General features: G+C 42.9%; 1 protein-coding gene across 5 annotated transcripts in view; it reads right to left on the bottom strand.

Moving 5' to 3' along the window:
• LIFR (LIF receptor subunit alpha) overlaps positions 1-18,076 on the bottom strand; it is a 115,967-nt gene that overhangs the window by 42,737 nt on the left and 55,154 nt on the right. For 4 of the 5 annotated variants that reach the window (XM_043887143.1, XM_043887142.1, XM_043887141.1 and 1 more), the window contains 3 exons: positions 10,289-10,437; positions 8,565-8,679; positions 5,973-6,109 (listed from right to left, as the gene is read on the bottom strand). The exons of the other annotated variant lie outside the window; for it this stretch is intronic. In XM_043887143.1, coding sequence (XP_043743078.1) covers positions 5,973-6,109; positions 8,565-8,679; positions 10,289-10,430 — 394 coding nt within the window. In that variant the 5' untranslated portion in view covers positions 10,431-10,437. The remainder of the gene's footprint in view (positions 1-5,972; positions 6,110-8,564; positions 8,680-10,288; positions 10,438-18,076) is intronic. 5 annotated transcript variants of the gene reach the window in all.

Below are 18,076 nucleotides of genomic sequence, written 5' to 3'. Positions count from 1 at the left end.
TGCAGCTCAAGAAATGAACCTAACACACAGATACAAAGCCGCCAAAGCCGGAGAGCTAGTGACCCAGTCACACTTCCAAGAAACCAGAGAACCCAGCAAGAATCCTGAGAGCAACACATGTGGAAGCAGCAGAAGGCAGAGAAAATCTGGGATCGCTAGGATCAAAAGAAATGGGCTGTCTTCCGGGCCCAAGAAAACAGAGTTCAGAAGGTACAGAAGTTCAGAAGGTCTGAGAAAAGACCATTGATGGTGGTGAGGGTACCATCAATTCTAAGAAACAATGCTGGCAGGGCAACTGGCTCTGAACCTGCATTACAAAAGGTAAAGAGAAAAACCATGCTCAACGATAGGGCCTCTCATAGGGAGAAAACTGGTACACTAAAAAGAAAGAAAGAAAAAGCAGAAAGAATAAGGAATTCTTAAAAATCTTCAAGTCTTTGTACCTACAAGGGATGAGCATCATATGGAAAAACTTAGGGGGTCAGTGGAAAACACACACGGTATGAGCCTATTCTATAAAATTCAGGGTTTCTAGTAGGTAGGGCTCTTTCTTGCCTGTGCTCTCCTCAAATGACAGTTGAGGTGAAGGTAAGTTCAAAATCACTGCAGACGGTGACTGCAGCGATGAAATTAAAAGATGCTTGCTTGTTGGAAGAAAAGCTACGACAAACCTAGACAGCATATATATTAAAAAACAGAGACATCCCTTTGCTGACAAAGGTCTGTATAGTCAAAGCTATGGTTTTTCCAGTAGTCATGTACAGATGAGAGCCGGACCATTAGAAAGGCAAGTGCGGAAGAACTGACGCTTTCAAACCACAGTCCAGGAGAAGACTCTTGAAGAGTCCCTTGGACAGCAAGGAGAACAAACCAGTCAATCCTAAAGGAAATCAACCCTGAAAATTCATTGGAAGCACCAATGCTGAAGCTGAAGTTCCAACACTTTGACCACCTGATGTGAAAAGCTGACTCACTGGAAAAGACCCTGATGCTGGAAAAGATTGAGGGCAGGAAGAGAAAGGGGCAACAGAGGATGAGATGGTAGGATGGCATCACCGACTCAATGGACATGAACTTGAGTGAACCCTCAGACAGTAAAGGACAGGGAGGCCTGGCATGCTGCAGTCCATGGGGTCACAAAGAGTTAGACATAACTTAGCAACTGAACTACAACCGTTATATAGCTCCATAAGGACAGTGGAAGATTCTTTATAGAAGTTTAAGTGGGAAACCGCTTTTAAAAAGAAGGAGCAAATGAGGAGCAACAAGCTGATTCAGAGCCAGAAGGGGCAAGTTCAAGGTGGCAGGGCAACCACAGAAAGCAGAGGCTGCCAAGAACTTGGGTCTGTCAAATGTTTCAAGAAGTCACAATGTATTAACTTAAAATCATGCAACATGAGAATATTTTATTAAGGCAACACTCATCTATTAAAATGCTTCACTCTCTGAAAAGTACACATAATTAACATTTTATCAAATAGCAGTAGCCTACTCTTCAAAACCTAAGTCATATCTAATATTTCAAGCTAAAAACAGAAGCAGTCATAATTACAAGTGAAAAGATTAAACACACTTCTTTTCATTTCATAGTAAATTTCTTCATCATGCACCTGGGAAGCTCCCCTAGGCGCCCATGAACTGTCATCTGCCTTTCTCTCCAGCTAAAATGCACTTGAGGACAATGTTAACTTGTTTTCTAGAAACTAGAAACTTTTCAGCTAGAAAAAAATATCATCAGTCTTATTTGTGATGCTGGCATATCTTTGCCCATAACCTCCATGTCCCTTCCACCTTAGGACATCAGACCTGGGAGCTTTCCCAGGTCTTTCTGAAAGGATCCACAGTATTTATTCGGCCTCAGACAGATCCAAATTTTCATTTTAAGAAGCTTAAGAGATTAAAAATCTTACAAAGACTTATTTTTGTCCTTGTCCTTGTCAATTAGAAGTATATTGTACGTGCTAAGTCACTTCAATTGTGTCCGACTCTTTGCGACCCTATGGACTGTAGACCGCCAGGCTCTCTGTCCATGGGGATTCTCCAGGCAAGAGTATTGGAGTGGGTTGCCATGCCCTCCTCCAGGGGATCTTCCTGACCCAGGGATCAAACACGCATCTCTTCTGTCTCCTGCATTGGCAGGCAGGCTCTTTACCACTGATGCCACTTGGGAAGCCCAGAAGTTTATTAGATGTATGTATATATGTTAAATTTCTTCTTGACTCTGTATGTATACTTTTGAAAGGATCTTAATATCTGGAGAAAACTTAATTTCTCATAGCTTTATTTAGTAGCAAATTGCCAAAGTACCCAAATCTTCTGATGTACAGCTCCACACCATTTCACAGCATCTCTTGCACATGATAGATGTTCAAAGGTTTACTGATGGACCCGTCTCCCTCTCTTATATTCATGTAATTTGCTATTTGTTTTCTTGAGTAGTGGTAGTAATAACTTAGCATTGGGATACTGTTTATCTAATATTCTAATCATGATCAGAACCATTATTATTAAAAATGCTATCTGGCTCAGTGGTAAAGAACACGCCAATGTAGGAGATGTGGGTTTGATCCCTGGGTCGGGAAGGTCCCCTGGAGGAGGAAATGGCAACCCATTCCAGTATAAATATAGCTTGGGAAATCCCAGGGACAGAGGAGCTGGCAGACTGCAGGGTACAAAGAGTCAGACATGACTGAAGTGTCTTTGCATGCACAATAAACTTCTAATTGACAAGGACAAGCACAAAAATAAGTCTTTGCGAGATTTTTAATCTCTTAATAACCCTTTGTAAGATTTGGTCTGTTAATCAAATGTTACCTAGGGTCCGTCCTGATTTGCCTTTCTAACACTGTTATCTTCAAGTAGTTTTCCAGATGGAATGCTCTTACTCCCTACTAAAAAAGCAGACAACACAAATTGGCTCTTTGACGGAGTCCTGGGGAAATTTTTTAAAATCTGGAATAAAATTAAGTTAGAGTCCTCATACCTCACTACAAAATAATTCCAGATGGATGAAAGATTTAAGCATGATAACAAAACCAAAATCCCCCAAATATCATGAGATTCTATTATATAAAAATGAAAACTTGTGGTGTGAAAAACACCACAAAGTTTAAATTTGGGGAAATATTTATGGAAAAAGATTTTTAACAAATAGAACATAACTGATAATCATACTATATGGAGAGCTCTTGTGAACTGAGAAGGAAATATGAAATTTCAACATGAGAGAAAATTTACAAAGGACACAAATAGTTCAGAAAAAGAATAAAAATGACAGATAATTTTTTAAAAGTAAACACAGAAATATAAAAACAATAATGCTGTAATTTGGGGGGGTCATCAGAATGCAGTGGTCAAACTAAGGGAGAAGGACAATATGCGTAGTCCTGGCCAGGATGCAGACAAGCAGGCGTGCTCTAATATGATGTCTGTGAGAATGCAAAAAGATTCAAAATTTTGGAGGAACAACTGGTAATGGATATCAAGAGTCATAAAAAGGAAATGCTTCCAACACAGCATTCCCAATTCTACGAATTCAGCTTAGGAAAATCATCATACAAATTCAGCAACGTAGATGTGCAAAAAATGTTCATTAAAGCATTGGAAGTAATACTGAAAAGCTACAAGTAAAAATCTCAATGATAATAATCACTGACAATCCCAAACTCCCTAACTATCCCTTCCTACTACCCTTCCCACCTGGTCTGGAACTGGTATGCACACAGTACTATATTTCAAATGGATAACTAATAAGGACCTACTGTCCATATAATCAAAGCTATGGTTTTTCCAGTAGCCAGGTATGAATGTGAGAGTTGGACTATAAAGACGACTGAGTGCCAAAGAATTGATGCTTTTGAACTGTGGTGCCAGAGAAAACTCTTCAGAGTCCCTTGCACAGCAAGATCAAACCAGTCAATCCTAAAGGAAATCAACCCTGAATATTCATTCGAAGGACTGAGGCTGAAGTTGAAACTCCAATACTTTGGCCACCTGATGGGAAAAGCCGACTCACTGGAAAAGACCCTGATGCTAGGAAAGATTGAGGATGCAGGAGAAGGGGGTGGTAGAGGATGGGATGGCTGGATGGTACCACCAACTCAATGGACCTGAGTTTGAGCAAACTCTGGGAGATAGTGAAGGACAAGGAAGCCTGGAGTGCTGGAGTCCATGGGGTCATGAAGAGTTGGACAGGACTTAAGTGACTGAACAATAATAGTAACTGTATAGAACAGGGAACTCTGCTCAGTATTATGTAACAACCTAAATGGGAAAAGAATTTGAAAAGAACAGATACATGTTATGTATAAATTGGGGAAAAAAAGACACCAATCTAGTTCAGTTTTACAAGGCCTCTATTTAAAACAAGAAAATGAGGCTTCCCTAGTGGCTCAGATGGTAAAGAATCTGCCAGCAATACAGGGGATCTGGGTTCAATCTCTGGGTCAGGAAGATCCCCTGGAGAAGGGAATGTCTACCCATTCCAGTATTTTTGCCTAGAGAATTCCATGGACAGAGGATCTTGGTGGTCTTTAGTCCATGGGGTTGCAGAGTCAGACGCAACTGACTAACACACACACATACACATTTGATTACAATAAATAGTATAATAAGCTAAAAAATAAAATATAACTTGCTAAAAATAAAATACAATTTGCTAAAAATAAAATCAATAACAAAGTAATTACGGTACCTCCATTCAATGGAATACTATGCAACCTAAAAAAATGGAGATTTACATAATGTCTTGAAAATCTATATGTTCTGGTAAGCCTATTATAAAGTAATATAAACTTTACTGTATATATATATATATATATATATACACACACACACACACATACACACACACAGAGAAAATACATGTAGTTAATACTATTTAACAGAATACAAGTATTAACAATATTTCTCCGCAGGTACTGGCATCATGGCTGATCTATACAAAATAATCTCACATGGATCTCACGTACAACTACAGAAAGAAAATAACAAACACGGCTCTTCTCTCTTTTATTTTGAAGACAGCCTTAAATAGCACTTACCCCAGACCAGCCAGAAAATGAGAGAAAATGAGACAGGTTCTAAATTCCTGGACAGCATGCTTGTTATTATCCTTTAAAAATCTGTGCTATCTCAGACACAGACCACTCCAAACATGCATTCTGTCTGTAAATCTGGACAGATCACTTATATTTTCTTTCCCTTGCTTCAGCGTAAGTCATCCTTGTAAGACTCACTGTGGTATCATTATGATGCCATCCCATAATAGTTGTCATAAGGCAACACACCTGTTTAGCCAACCATTAAAAGAATCAAGACAACTAAGGTTTTTAAGATCTCACTGCAAAGAATAATTTCATTTCCATCAGCCTGGGTTTATTCATGCTTCCACCCAGCTTGTAGCATTATATCCAAGGTATTCGGTCAACACATCTGTAAAAGATACCGGCGAAGTGCAAGGCACTGAACTAGACCCTAGCAGTAGAAGACAGAGTCTCTGCCCTTGGGGAGCCTATTTTCTTGTAAGGGAAACACACACAGGGAGCACCTACTTACATAATAAATTATTTATGCAATTGTGAGAAATGCCACAAAAGAGAAAGACAGACTGCCAAAAGGAATGGGGTCTCCTCTGGGCAGGGATGGTCAATGACTAGTTCCTTGAGATGGCTGAAGAATTCTGAAAGGCGTGCAGGAATCAACAAAGTAGACGGGGAGGAGAAAAGCTTCCAACTGTGGGAAGGACCTTAACCTCTACAGCATCTATTTGCTTGACCAGAGGAAGAGTTTGCTTTCATCGTGATCTTGCCTGTGCTCCACAGTTGGAAGTGTGATCATTGGGTACATGGGAGTATTAGTATAACAACAGATATCAAAGAACGGTACATGTTTGTCAACAATAAAGCACTGAAATACTAACAAAGGCACCATTCTGAGATATTTTCAAATCAATTTTCTTTTCAAATACTTACAAACATTTTTTTCATTTAGTATGAATTTACTTTTGGAACTTCCAAACTCATATAAAGGGTTTACTGTTATTTCATAATCACCAGGTAAAAGAGGTGGGATTTTAATATCTTTCTCCAATTGATAACAAGAATGGGACCTGAAATATAAGAAATCAAAATTCAATTAGCAGATAAAATTGAGTTCAATTTTCATAAAAGTTGATTGACAAAAGATGCACTGAAAAACACTTTATGTTCTTTTGTATACAAAAACATGACAGGTCATGTTGCATTTCAAGACTGAAAAAAGAGAGTAAGTGGTAAGTCCATCAATGTAGAGGTGGTAAAACTAACCAGACTGGACCAGAAGTAGAGAGAGTAAGCAGAGATGATTCTCTCCAGAAACTCAGGATTTCAGCGTGCCCTTCAAAGCCCCACCCCAACTTTCTCTGTGCAGGCTTGTGTCCCCCACCTCACACACCTGCCCCCCACTTGTGGACCACACCATCACAGGGTTCCCATCACTGGGACTTCAACTCAGCCTGTCTGCTCCTCTGTCTTGGCTCACGGTTCAGTCATACAAAACATTCTCATCAGCTCTGCTTTCAAAGAGCTTCTAGTTCCCACCCATTACCTCTCAGACAAAAGAGTTTTTTTCCTCTGTGGTTCCATGGGCTTTTGTATCTTTACAGGGCATGTTTACACACTCTGTTATTCACATACATTTCTAACTTCCCATAAAAATTTTAATTCAAGCAAAAGGACTTTGGGTGCCTTCTGCATCCCCACCCTGTTCCGCACAGGCTTCCTCACATTACTCACTTAGGACTGAGGACTTGAAAGGGTCGGCTCGCCTCCTCTCAACCTCACCTGTGAGGTTTCTTTATGCGCCAGCAACACAAAACCACCTGAATTCTATAAATCAGGCTTTTCATACATTGATACCATTGTACCCAACATCCTCGCCGGCTGGAATGGCTTTCCGTCCTATTTCTGCTGAGCAAATTGAGTATTCCTGCTCCACAACCACGCTTCTGACAGCCTCTCTGGACCTCACACTGCTTAGTCAGCGCTCCCTCAGACCACCACAGACAACTCCCATCAGCACTTAATCCACGGCATCGTTATGACCTGCTTCTTGTGCACTCCTGGGGCCAGGATAACTTCCTCTCTGGGGGGCCTGCGGTGGTTATTAGTGCCGTTTACCAGATTTTTCGGATTCTCCCCTTCTGGGTTCAAACGAGGATGGCCCTTCCCTGCTCCTCTGAAGCAAGGCATGGCCATGTGACACTGTTCATGGAGAAACTGAGTGAAAGTCACATCTCTCACGTCAGGAAGGAAGCTCTGAAAGGCTGTGCTCCCCTTCTGCCTCGTTCCAGTGCATTAAAAGATGAGGGTCCCCTGGCCTGGGTCCCTGAGGGCAGGACAAGGGGCAGAGATGCCAGATGACCCCATGATAGACACAAGACACAAGCAAGAGTAATCCTTTATTTTCACTGCAGAAAACGACAATATAAAACCTGAGGGTTGTCTCTGCAACAAAGCCAAGCTCAACTTAGCTGATAAACGACCACAACACTTAGACTAAGGCCCGAAAAATCTACATGCACTGGGAAAAAACCTGAGTGTACTTAAACCCACATTTATGTCACTTTACAATAGGACCACTCGTCAGCACACTGGTGCTTGGAGCTCTGTACCGAACTTCTCTGGCATCGCTAAACAGCTCTGAGGCTTGCTGGGGTCAGGGAGGGGCACGCAGAGTGTTCGGGCTTGCAGACACCCTGAGGGCTTCCACTGCAGGCCCCGGGACTTGTAGCGACTACAGGATCACCTGAGAGGGTGAGGCGGTGTGACAGAATCTGCCACTTGTCTCTTGGCACCCCCTCCCCCTCCTCTGAGTGACATTACCCCAGGTTTACTCAGGCACATTGCCATCAGCTCTGAGAACACATCACCCAGCCTCTCATGCAAATAGGTCTGGCCCTTGGATGAAGTTCTGCCAATGACAGACATCTCTTCAGGGAGTCTCTGAAGAAAATCACTTCTCCCTGAAGGAAATCATCCTTCCTGTCCTTCCTGCTTCCTGGAACGCAGACATGACAGTCACCCTGGAGCATCATCGTGAACCAGGAGATCACACACTCAGGATGGCAGAGTACTATGGGAAACAGGAAAATGGGTCTATCGTGGCCATGTGCACCCACGTCAGCCTTGAACTGCCCACTCCGGACCTTTTACGTGAGAGTAAATGCCTGTCTATCAAACTGCTACTACTGACATTTTCTATTGGAATCTAAACTTGAACCTCACTGATACAGGCAGGCATTGGTTTAGGACAGACCAGTAAAACTTCCCCACAGCTTATCAGAACCCACAGCCCATGAGAAGTGTGTCCCATACTCAAAATTCCCACAACAAAAGAATCAGTCATGGCCAAGAGAAGGGTTTGTTTCCACCCTGACTGAAGTTAAGAGTCACCTTTTTTGGGAATAGAGAGCTAGGATTTAAAATTTCTTTTAAAAATTTCCAGAATAAAATCTTTATATTCTAAAATGAAAGACAAGGAACCTTTAGGTTATAACTGTAAATTAACCAAAGTATTTCCGTTACCGGTTTTCAATGCAAACTTCATAAGCAGCACCATGACCTGCTCCAGAAGGTACTCTCCAAGAACAGTTCCACACTTGTAAATTGTTAGTTACACACTTCAAATCAGGAAGAGTCCCTGGAGAAGGAGAAACAACACACAACACACACACACATACTGCATATTAATTTAACTGCACTGTAAAGGTCAACAAGTCAAACCATCCCCAGGTGTAAGTACAAGCTATGCAGGGCCCAAGTTCTTTATGCAGAGGTGAACCTGCAGTCACAGGACGTGACTGCTTTTCTATTTCTTTTTTTGTAGCTTTGGTTTAAAGAAGCTAGCGAGTAAACTGATGAAAGCGGGCCAACCACTAGACCACTTAGGGGTTAGGCCTCTCTCAAAAATTCCACTTCCAGGCAACTAATATAAATAGAGGGAGTGACTGTACAGATTCGATGAAGGGACCGAGAAAGGGCCTGGGAGAATTTTAATCTACAGTGACCCCATTTGCAAAAAAACAAAAAAAAAATTTTTTTTTTAAGTAACTGTAAGACTCTAAGTAAAAATAAAAACTATGTATCTCTTATACCACAAACATAGCTTCTAAGCACTCCTAACTACTACTGCTTCACAGCTTGTTACAGACTGCCACCTATACAGAAATCCCACAGCCAATCTTTAGGTTTTTATGAAGCACATCATATACATGGTAATAAACTCACATGAGTCTCTGGAAAATAGATATTTTGTGTAGGCCTAAACAACTGAAAGGTGACAAGTAATTCAGAAGATTACAGTCCTAATAGTACTGACTGACGCAACACTGCTCACGAAGTACATCAACACTATACAATGAAAAACTGTCACTCTAAAAAGGCAAGGGAGAAGAGAGAGAGCAGAGGACAGAAGGAGGGAAAGCGGGCGGAAAAATGGAAGGAGGGAGAAAAGGGAAGGAGGGAAAGCAAGCAGAGTGTGAAAAAAGGTATTCTATCTCAGACTCTCCATATAAATATCTATTAAAAAGGCTTCTTAATTTTTACATATTATTGGTATGATATTCACTATAGCAATAAATTATACACATATAAGCTAGAAAACAAAAACATCAGAAACACATTATAAATCATTAGTAATATAATAATGTTATTTAATAGTAATTTGGGGGGAAGAAAAGGTATGTTTAATTATGAAAATAATATAAAAACTAAGCTCAGAGACAGAGGATGAAAATGTTCTTTGTACAGTAAGCTAGGTAACACCTACAGACATTCTTAATGCTTTTAAATAAGATGAAAATGAATAATATAAAATTTAAAGTAGATATGAAAGGCAAAATTACAGACAGAAAATAGACCAGTGTTGGCTGGAGGTGGGGAAGGGAGGGGCTCACAGCAGAGGAGCAGGGTCATTTTCTGGAATGATGGATCTGCCCCGAATCTTGACTGCACAGGTGGTTACATGACTGTATGCATTTGTCAAAACTAATAGAAATTTATCCTAAAAGGGTGAATTTTATTTTATTCTAACAGGAAGTCACACGTTACTTTTTTAAAGGGGAAAGAAAACTTAAATCTATCTCTTTATGGGCCTTTTTAAAAGAAACCAAAAGTACGTTTTAAAACATGACAAAGAAATGAAGTTTAACCATAACCTAAAGGGTTCAATATAGACTCAAGATCACTTCCTAATGAAAACAGTAATGACACTGCAATCAGTTCATCTTCTCTGACTCTCATGCACTTACTTTTTTCCTGGCTGTTTACTTGATTTGTTAAATACAGAAGCAGAACTGTTAATAAGAGCCACTGGAAATCTGAAGTCATCCTCATTCTTTTGCTGTCCACCAGGAAGGATGGTCGTTTCAAACATAAAGAAATGTCCATCATCTGTGTACTGCAATCAGTTAAGGAGAAGAATTTCAAATGGTGTTCAAACTGGTTCAAGACACTCCTTATCCTGTGCACATCAACACTGAAAATGGATACCGACAAATACCAAAACCTGCTGCGCATTAAAGCCCTGGAGAGACAACGAGACTCAGCTGCCCTGGCTTTGGGGGACGTGCCAGTTGGACACAGCTGCTGCTCCGGGAGCTGTTATAGGGTCAATTTTCAAATGATAGGCTTCAAGTTCAAGATTACAACAGAGCACATATTTATCAACCCTCAGTACTGCTAGAATAGAGAAAATCAGTGCCTAAAACCTAGGTCTTCACAATTTTAAGTGATACATGAAATGGCATTTTTAATTAGTATGTATTAACTTTTCCAGTTACTTATTTACGACAAGTAATACTGGTTTTCTTTTCCATGTACACTGCGATGTTAAGTTTCTATTTCATGTACTTTGAAACAGTTTTAAGAAAATAGTAGGGTCATTAGTTACATATGGGGGATTGCAGATGTGACAAAAACACCAAGTGACACACAAATGACTGAAATGTAACGAACACTCCAGCAGCTCCAGCGGGGAAGGGACCATTGGTAAACGAGATTTTAACCCATATCTGTTGAAAACCGAAAGCACAAGGACGAACAGCAACTGGCCCTGGTGGGCAGTAGGGAGGGGCTGCATCAGAGGGAGGCGCTGTTCAACCCGAGAGCTCCCAGAGGTACCTGTCAGCCTACCGAGCACCAGGTCCCCCTCTAGACACCAGAAACTGAGGCGGACAAAGTCCCTGCCATCAAGGGCCTTAGATGCTAGTTCTGGAGATACCTAAGTAAACAAGGAAGAAATTTAAGGTCCTGATACAAACTTTAAAAACCAGAGTAAGTCGATGTGCATGGAAGCGTGTGAGTGGTGGTCTATTATCTGGGCTGGGATGTGACTGACCAGAAGCCTGCCATGCTAAGATCAGGGAAAGAGTGGCAAGAGCAAATACAAGGACCCTAAGACGAGGACAGCTCACCAGGTTCAAAGGTCAGGAAGAGGGGCTGAGAGGACGTGGGCTGGTCAGGCCACAGAGAGCCTGAGGTCATCTAAAGGACACGAGCTTTTATGGGATTGAGATATAAGCCACTGGAGTGTTTTCATCAGGGGAGACCCACAATTCGATCTGTACTTTGGGAAGATTTCTCTCGCTTCTACATGGAGGACAGACTCTAGGGGAGAATGGAGGCTGGGGAACAAAGGTCCAAATAAGATAATCAGTGGTGAGGACTAGGGTTCTAAAAATGGAGGTGGTGAGAGGCCATCAGATTCAGGATCTGTTATAGAGATGGGGGACCTTACAAGCCATTATAGGCGGGGCAGGGTGGTGGTTAAAAACAGGTGCTGAATTGCAGCTTCTGTACTACTGTGTAACTTGAACCACTCTATGCTTCAGTTTCCCCATCGGTAAAGTAGGGATGATAACTGTATCTTTCTTGTAAGTCTGTTGTGAAGATTAAATTGTAAATATATGCAAATCACTTGGAATAGTGCCAACGACATGTAAGTGCTATAAGTGTATTTTGTATATTATGAAAGGTGAAGAGAGAAGTCAAAAGTGACTACTAGATTTGGTGGAAAAAATAACACTGGATGGATAGTGCACGCTCAGTCACTCAGTCATGTGTGATGCCCATGGACTGCAGCCTGCCTGACTCCTCCATCCATGGGACTTTCCAGGCAAGAATACTAGAGTGCGTTGCAATGTTCTACTCCAGGGGATCTTTCCAGCCCAGGGATCGAACCCATGCCTCCTGCACTGGCAGGCAGATTCTCTACCACTGAGCCACCTGGGAAGTCCCTGGATGGAGGTGCTGTGCTTGGTCGCTCAGGCATGTCTGACTCTTCATGACCCCATGACTGCAGCCTGCCAGGCTCCTCTGTCCATGGGGATTTTCCAAGCAAGAATACTGAAGTGGGTTACCATGTCCTACCCCAGGGGACCTCCGCGACTCAGGGATTGAACCCAGGTCTCCCACATTGAAGGCAGATTCTTCACCAACTGGGCTACCTAGGAAGCTCAAGAATACTGGAGTGGGTAGCCTATCCCTTCTCAAGGGAATCTTCCCAACCAAGGAATCGAACCAGGATCTCCTGTACTACAGGTGGATACTTTATCAGCTGAGATACCAGGGAAGCCCTATTGGATGGACAGTGGTACCATTTAAGTTCTCTCTGCATGCATGAAGATGGAGGCAGTGACTCATGGAGCCGAAGCTCAAGGATTACAAGATCTGTTACAGAAACCAACTTGGACATGCTCCTATGCCCCACTCCCAAAAGAAGTGTCCTCCCTGCAGAACACCAAAGAAATGTTGAGGACACAGAGCACTAGCAAAGACAAGGCTGTCAGAGGAAAGCTTTCACAACTGACCCTGATGCACTCCTCTGAGTAATGATGTTCCCGTCCACTGTTACTGAATGAAACTTGACAGCCAACAAGTCCTCAAAGTGTGCTGAAAATTCCTTGTCAGACCTAATATTACCTCATTTGTATATTGGAATAGACAACTAAGGATCATAAAACATATAAGCAAAGCCTAAATCATTAAAGAGAAATTCAGGATAAAAAGTATCACCAAAAGGAAAATAAAAATTACTCCCAGAGGAAATAGGGATCAGGAAAACTGGAAACACACACACATACACACACAAAACAGAAAACCACCTCTAAATAGTATTCTCTAAGGAGGCATGGCACAGTCATAAAAACAAGAGGAGGATGCAATAAAAAAGGAATAATAGAAACAGGAATAGCTCTTACACGTTACATACATTGGCTGATATTAAAAGACTTCTAATGAAAGATAAAACATTGAGCAATCTTTCAGAATAAACAAAAGACAGAAAAATGTGAGAAGAGAGATGAGCAACAGGAAATTGGGGGAAAAAACCACAGTGATTGAACATCTGAAAAACTGGAACCTACTAACAAGAGAATTCAAGAAACACATGTCTTAGTGAAAGCAAACGACAGGATGGCTGCCTGTCAACTGCTGAGCACTGTCACATAGTCTTAACCAAACAAATACGAGGGACAAGCACACAATTCAAGTGTTCACCATTAGTTCTGGATGAATAACTTCTTAATCAATCACAGGGTTGCTGAGTTTACTTATTAGAATGAAAATACACTCATGGAATGTCTAAAATCCCAATTGCTAAAGTCAGGTGGCGTGTACAGCAATAGCCGAATAAAGAGACCAAACATGACCACGCCATGACCAAAACAATCACAACCCATACTCACAGATTAGCTATACGTTATCTTAAAGAAAACAATCCTGCACTATAAGATTTCATTTGTTTTAGAAAAGAGGGGAGTGTCCCATGAAGTGGCAGGTGGGGGATGGTGGCGGCTGAGGAGAGCTCTGGATGGGGATGCTGTGGACTTAAGACTTTCATCCTGGCTCTGTTACTGATGATGGTGTGACTGAGTGCAATCACTCAATCCCTCCTGGCTTCAGCCTCAACTAGGGCAGCATGGAGGCAAGCTCTGCCCAGGGTCTTTATGAGAGAGAGATTCCCCTCCTGGCTTCAGCCTTAACCAGGGCGGCGTGGAGGCAGGCTCTGCCCAGGGTGTCTATGAAAGAGAGATTCCCCTCCTGGCTTCAGCCTTAACCAGGGCGGCGTGGAGGCAGGCTCTGCCCAGGGTGTCTATGAGAGATTCCCCTCCTGGCTTCAGCCTTAACCAGGGCGGCGTGGAGGCAGGCTCTGCCCAGGGTCTCTATGAGAGATTCCCCGAGTTGGGCGGGGATATTCCGCCCCTGTGGGCAGGCACGAGCACACTGCCAGCAGCCCCATGAGGGGCTGCACTGAGCAGGTCTGTGAGGGGCAGGGTCGGGGTGCTCAGGAACAGAAGAATCAACGTCACTGTCACCAAGGCCAGCTTGACTGAAAATAGCCAAGATGATAAAAAGGACTTTCTTGTTACAACATTTACACAGAAAACCTTGAGTAAGACATTTAGGCCATACAGTATCAATGTGCTCATAAAATATCTGACTTCTCTACCAAAGGGACTGACTGGAGGCTGGAGCAACACACGAACAGAGCTTTCCAGTGAACAGGAAAATGAGGACACAGGACACTTTCTACTCCCTCCTGACACGTACACTGTCAGAACTTACTTTTTCCACCAATGCCTTATTCCTTAGAGGAAAGCATACCTTTTATTGAATTTCAGGAGCTAATTTTCAAAACTAGGCAAGCTGTCTCTCGACACATAGAAGAACACAAATGTAAACGCCAAGGGTAAGAGGGGAGAAATCACACAGGCAGGTGCCAACAAGAGCCCTGTGTCCTTGCATGGGGCAGAGCCACCTGCTTGAAAAATGGCAGCCAGATTTTCTTCTTTTTCAAGACTAGGTAGAAATCTGGGATTTTACATGAAATACTCAAATTTTTAAGCATAAGCAGCTCGTTCATATTTTTCAAACATCCTAAAGGCCAAACAGTGGACTCACAGAAAAGGCCCTGATGCAGGGAAAGATTGAGGGCAGCAGGAGAAGGGGGCGACAGAAGATGAGATGGCTGGATGGCATCACCGACTCAATGCACAAAGATCTGAGCAAACTCTGGGAGACAGTGAAGGACAGGGAAGCCTGGAGTGCTGCAGTCCATGGGGTTGCAAAGAGTCAGACACAACTTACTGACTGAACAATAACGAAAGGCCAAACGAGGTATGTCTACCAGTGTGTCTCTTGAGTGATGTAAATTAAAGGATTCCAAAATGTCGATAAATCCTTCTGTTCAGGAAAACTGATCACGCAGAATCAATTTATAAAACTGCTGAACTGAAAAAAAAAAAAGGATCTATCTTTTGCTTGTTTGTTCCCATGTCTTTGAATATATCAGCCCTGAGTGTATATGCTGAGAGCCGGGGTGCAGAGCTCGGCCCCTCCCACAAAAGCTCCACACAGGTGCTGTTTTCGTTCTCCTAGGCTCTGAGAGCTCTGCCTCCAGGATGTGTGAGGTCCCAGAACTTTCTGCTGAGGACAGTTAGGAAAAAAAAGTGGAGAAAAGCAAAGCGAAAGGCAGAAAAGCACCAGAAACTGCAGTCCTGATAAACTCTGTTTAGTTGTGATAGCTTGTTGTTGTTGTTTTTCTTTTCAGGGGGTGAAGGGGAGACAGGAGGGCAGAGAGGGGGTAGGAATGTGACAGAGAGTGACTGAGCGTATTTGGCTGACGCAAGTCTATCCTACCCTGAAACAGGGCTTGAGAAACACCTGCTTAGGTGGGGGGAGGTGAGTAAAAATCCAAAGCATCTTTACCCTGAGCCCCATCCTTGTCGTCACAGTGAGATAACTCCCCTGTCATTAACTCATCAAAGGAATGAGATACTTGAAGGAGAAAGCTGCTTAACTCTAAGACAGCAAAACAATTGTGCAAGCAGGTGGCCAAGTCTGCAGGAGAGGAGATGTCTGGATGGTCACCCCGAGCAAGGTTCACTGGATGGAAAGCAGACAGTGTCCTACTGCTGGGTCCCAGCCTCCCAGTGTCCCTTTTCTTATTGTTTTCTATTAGGGAAGATAAAAATCATAAAAAAAAAAACAAAAAAACAAAAAAAAACCAAACCCTGTGATCATCATCCACTTTCCTAATTCCACCTCTCACTCGGACCCCCTACTTACAAGATCTCAAGTTTCTCAAGCTCAGCCCTCTGGAGAAGACTCCCCAGGAACAGAAACTGCAGGTAGGTAGACTCTACTGTATTAGTATAGTCAAGTGCAGGGATCTAGGTAAAATGAGATGTACCCATGGAAAACGCCAACCTGGCTGAACTGGGAGCGGAGGAGCAGTGAGGAGAGGAAAACATAGACTTCTCAACCCTGGGAGCTTAAAGGTCGTCTTCCAAAAGTGGACTGAAAATTATTTCCACACTTGAATTCTATACTCAAACTACTAACTGAGAGAATAAAACACGTTTTAGAAAGACATACCAGATCTCAGAAGATACGTCTTCCTTGCGGCCATTCTTTGGAGGCTATTAGGGGATGCTGTCTGTTGTTGTTGTATAGTCACCAAGTCGTGTCTGACTCTTTGCCACCCTATGGACTGTAGCCCACCAGGCTCATCTGTCTATGGGATTCTCCAGGCAAGAATACTGCAGTGGGTTGCCATTCCCTTCTACAGGGGAATCTTCCCCTCCTAGGGATCAAACCAGTGTCTCCTGTATTAACAGGTGGGATTTACCCCTCTGATCTCTTTCCAGGTCACACTAAGATGGATTCCCTTCTCCTAGCTGCCCGAACCCCTCCATGACCCTGTCTATTTGTGCCTTTTCCCTTCTGCCTGGTGTCCCCTCTGTGCTCCTTTCTGCCACCCTCTGCTCAGTTCACCTGGGAGACTCCTGCTGGGCAGCAGGATGAGCTCACCATCACCTTCATGATCCCTCCCGGGATTCCCTGAAGGTCTGCTGCTCCTTCTTCTGCTTCCATGACACCGTGATTCCATCTCTACGACAGGGGCTGCACAAACTCTGGCCTCTGGACCATACAGGACCCACCTCGGCTTTTAGAAATAAAGTTTCACTAGACAGAGCCAAGCCCATTTGTGTACACAGTGCCCATCACATCACTGCACTGAGACTGAATGGCTCCCACAGAGACTGCGTGGCCAAGCCTAAAATACCGACCACCTGGTCCCTTCTAGAAAGTCTGCTGGCCCCTTCCCCATTCTGCAATTCTTCCCTCAGACTACAAGCTCCTTGAGAGAAAACACTGTCTCTCTCTTCACTGTAAGCCATGCCCCCCTACTCCCGCCTTGGATGAGCACAATGCCCGGCACTGAGCAGACACTCACAGTTCCAGCTGGCTGACTGGTGAAGGAACACCAAGAGGTACATGAATACGCGTACGTCTGCATACTATGCTTTGGCTGCTGGCTCCATACCAACTCATGTACTACCAACTGCGAACATAAACTGGGGATGTAGTTCCCATCCCATGTACTCAGGTGCCCCAAGGCACGTAAGGAAATGACCTCGGGTACGACATTACAGTTTAAATTTTTGGAGGTAACAAAGGGACATCTGTCCAACACCGTGAGGACCTTCAGTTCAGTGTGGTTCGGTCTGAACACTAGGTCATGCCACAGTCCTCTCCATGGCGTTCTATCTTTGTAAAGCAGGAGGGAAGGCTTGTTGGATGCTGTGATGAAGTGTAAGCACCACCCAAAGATCAATGGAGAGCTGTGGAAACGAGGCTGGCAGTGCCCGATCCATTCCCAAGTTTTGAAAAGTTATGCAGTACACAGCAGATTCATACATATGACTTTTAAAGAATAAAATAAAGATATTATTTCCTTTAGGTTGATATGCATTATTTTTTCAAACTGCTACTTGAAGTGTCAGGTCATACACACTTGCTAAGTTGTCAGGACCTAACAAATTCATAAAAAGAACTATAAGGTATTTCTTTTGACCTGGGGGCACTATAAAAACATCAATGAAACACTAAGGACACTATGGACCAAGAAAATTTGGAATTTACATTAGAGGACAGCTGAAGTGCTCAGGAAATTCCAGTATCTTATTTTAGCCTGCCTTCTGCGTGCAGGAGAGTGATGCTGAAATTCAAGCTTTGCTATGTTGTAAGAATCT

This window comes from Cervus elaphus, chromosome 25, assembly GCF_910594005.1.
Source record: "Cervus elaphus chromosome 25, mCerEla1.1, whole genome shotgun sequence".
NCBI lineage: Eukaryota > Metazoa > Chordata > Mammalia > Artiodactyla > Cervidae > Cervus > Cervus elaphus.
Note: the sequence above shows the minus strand (reverse complement) of the source record. Positions and strands in the feature narration are given on the sequence as shown.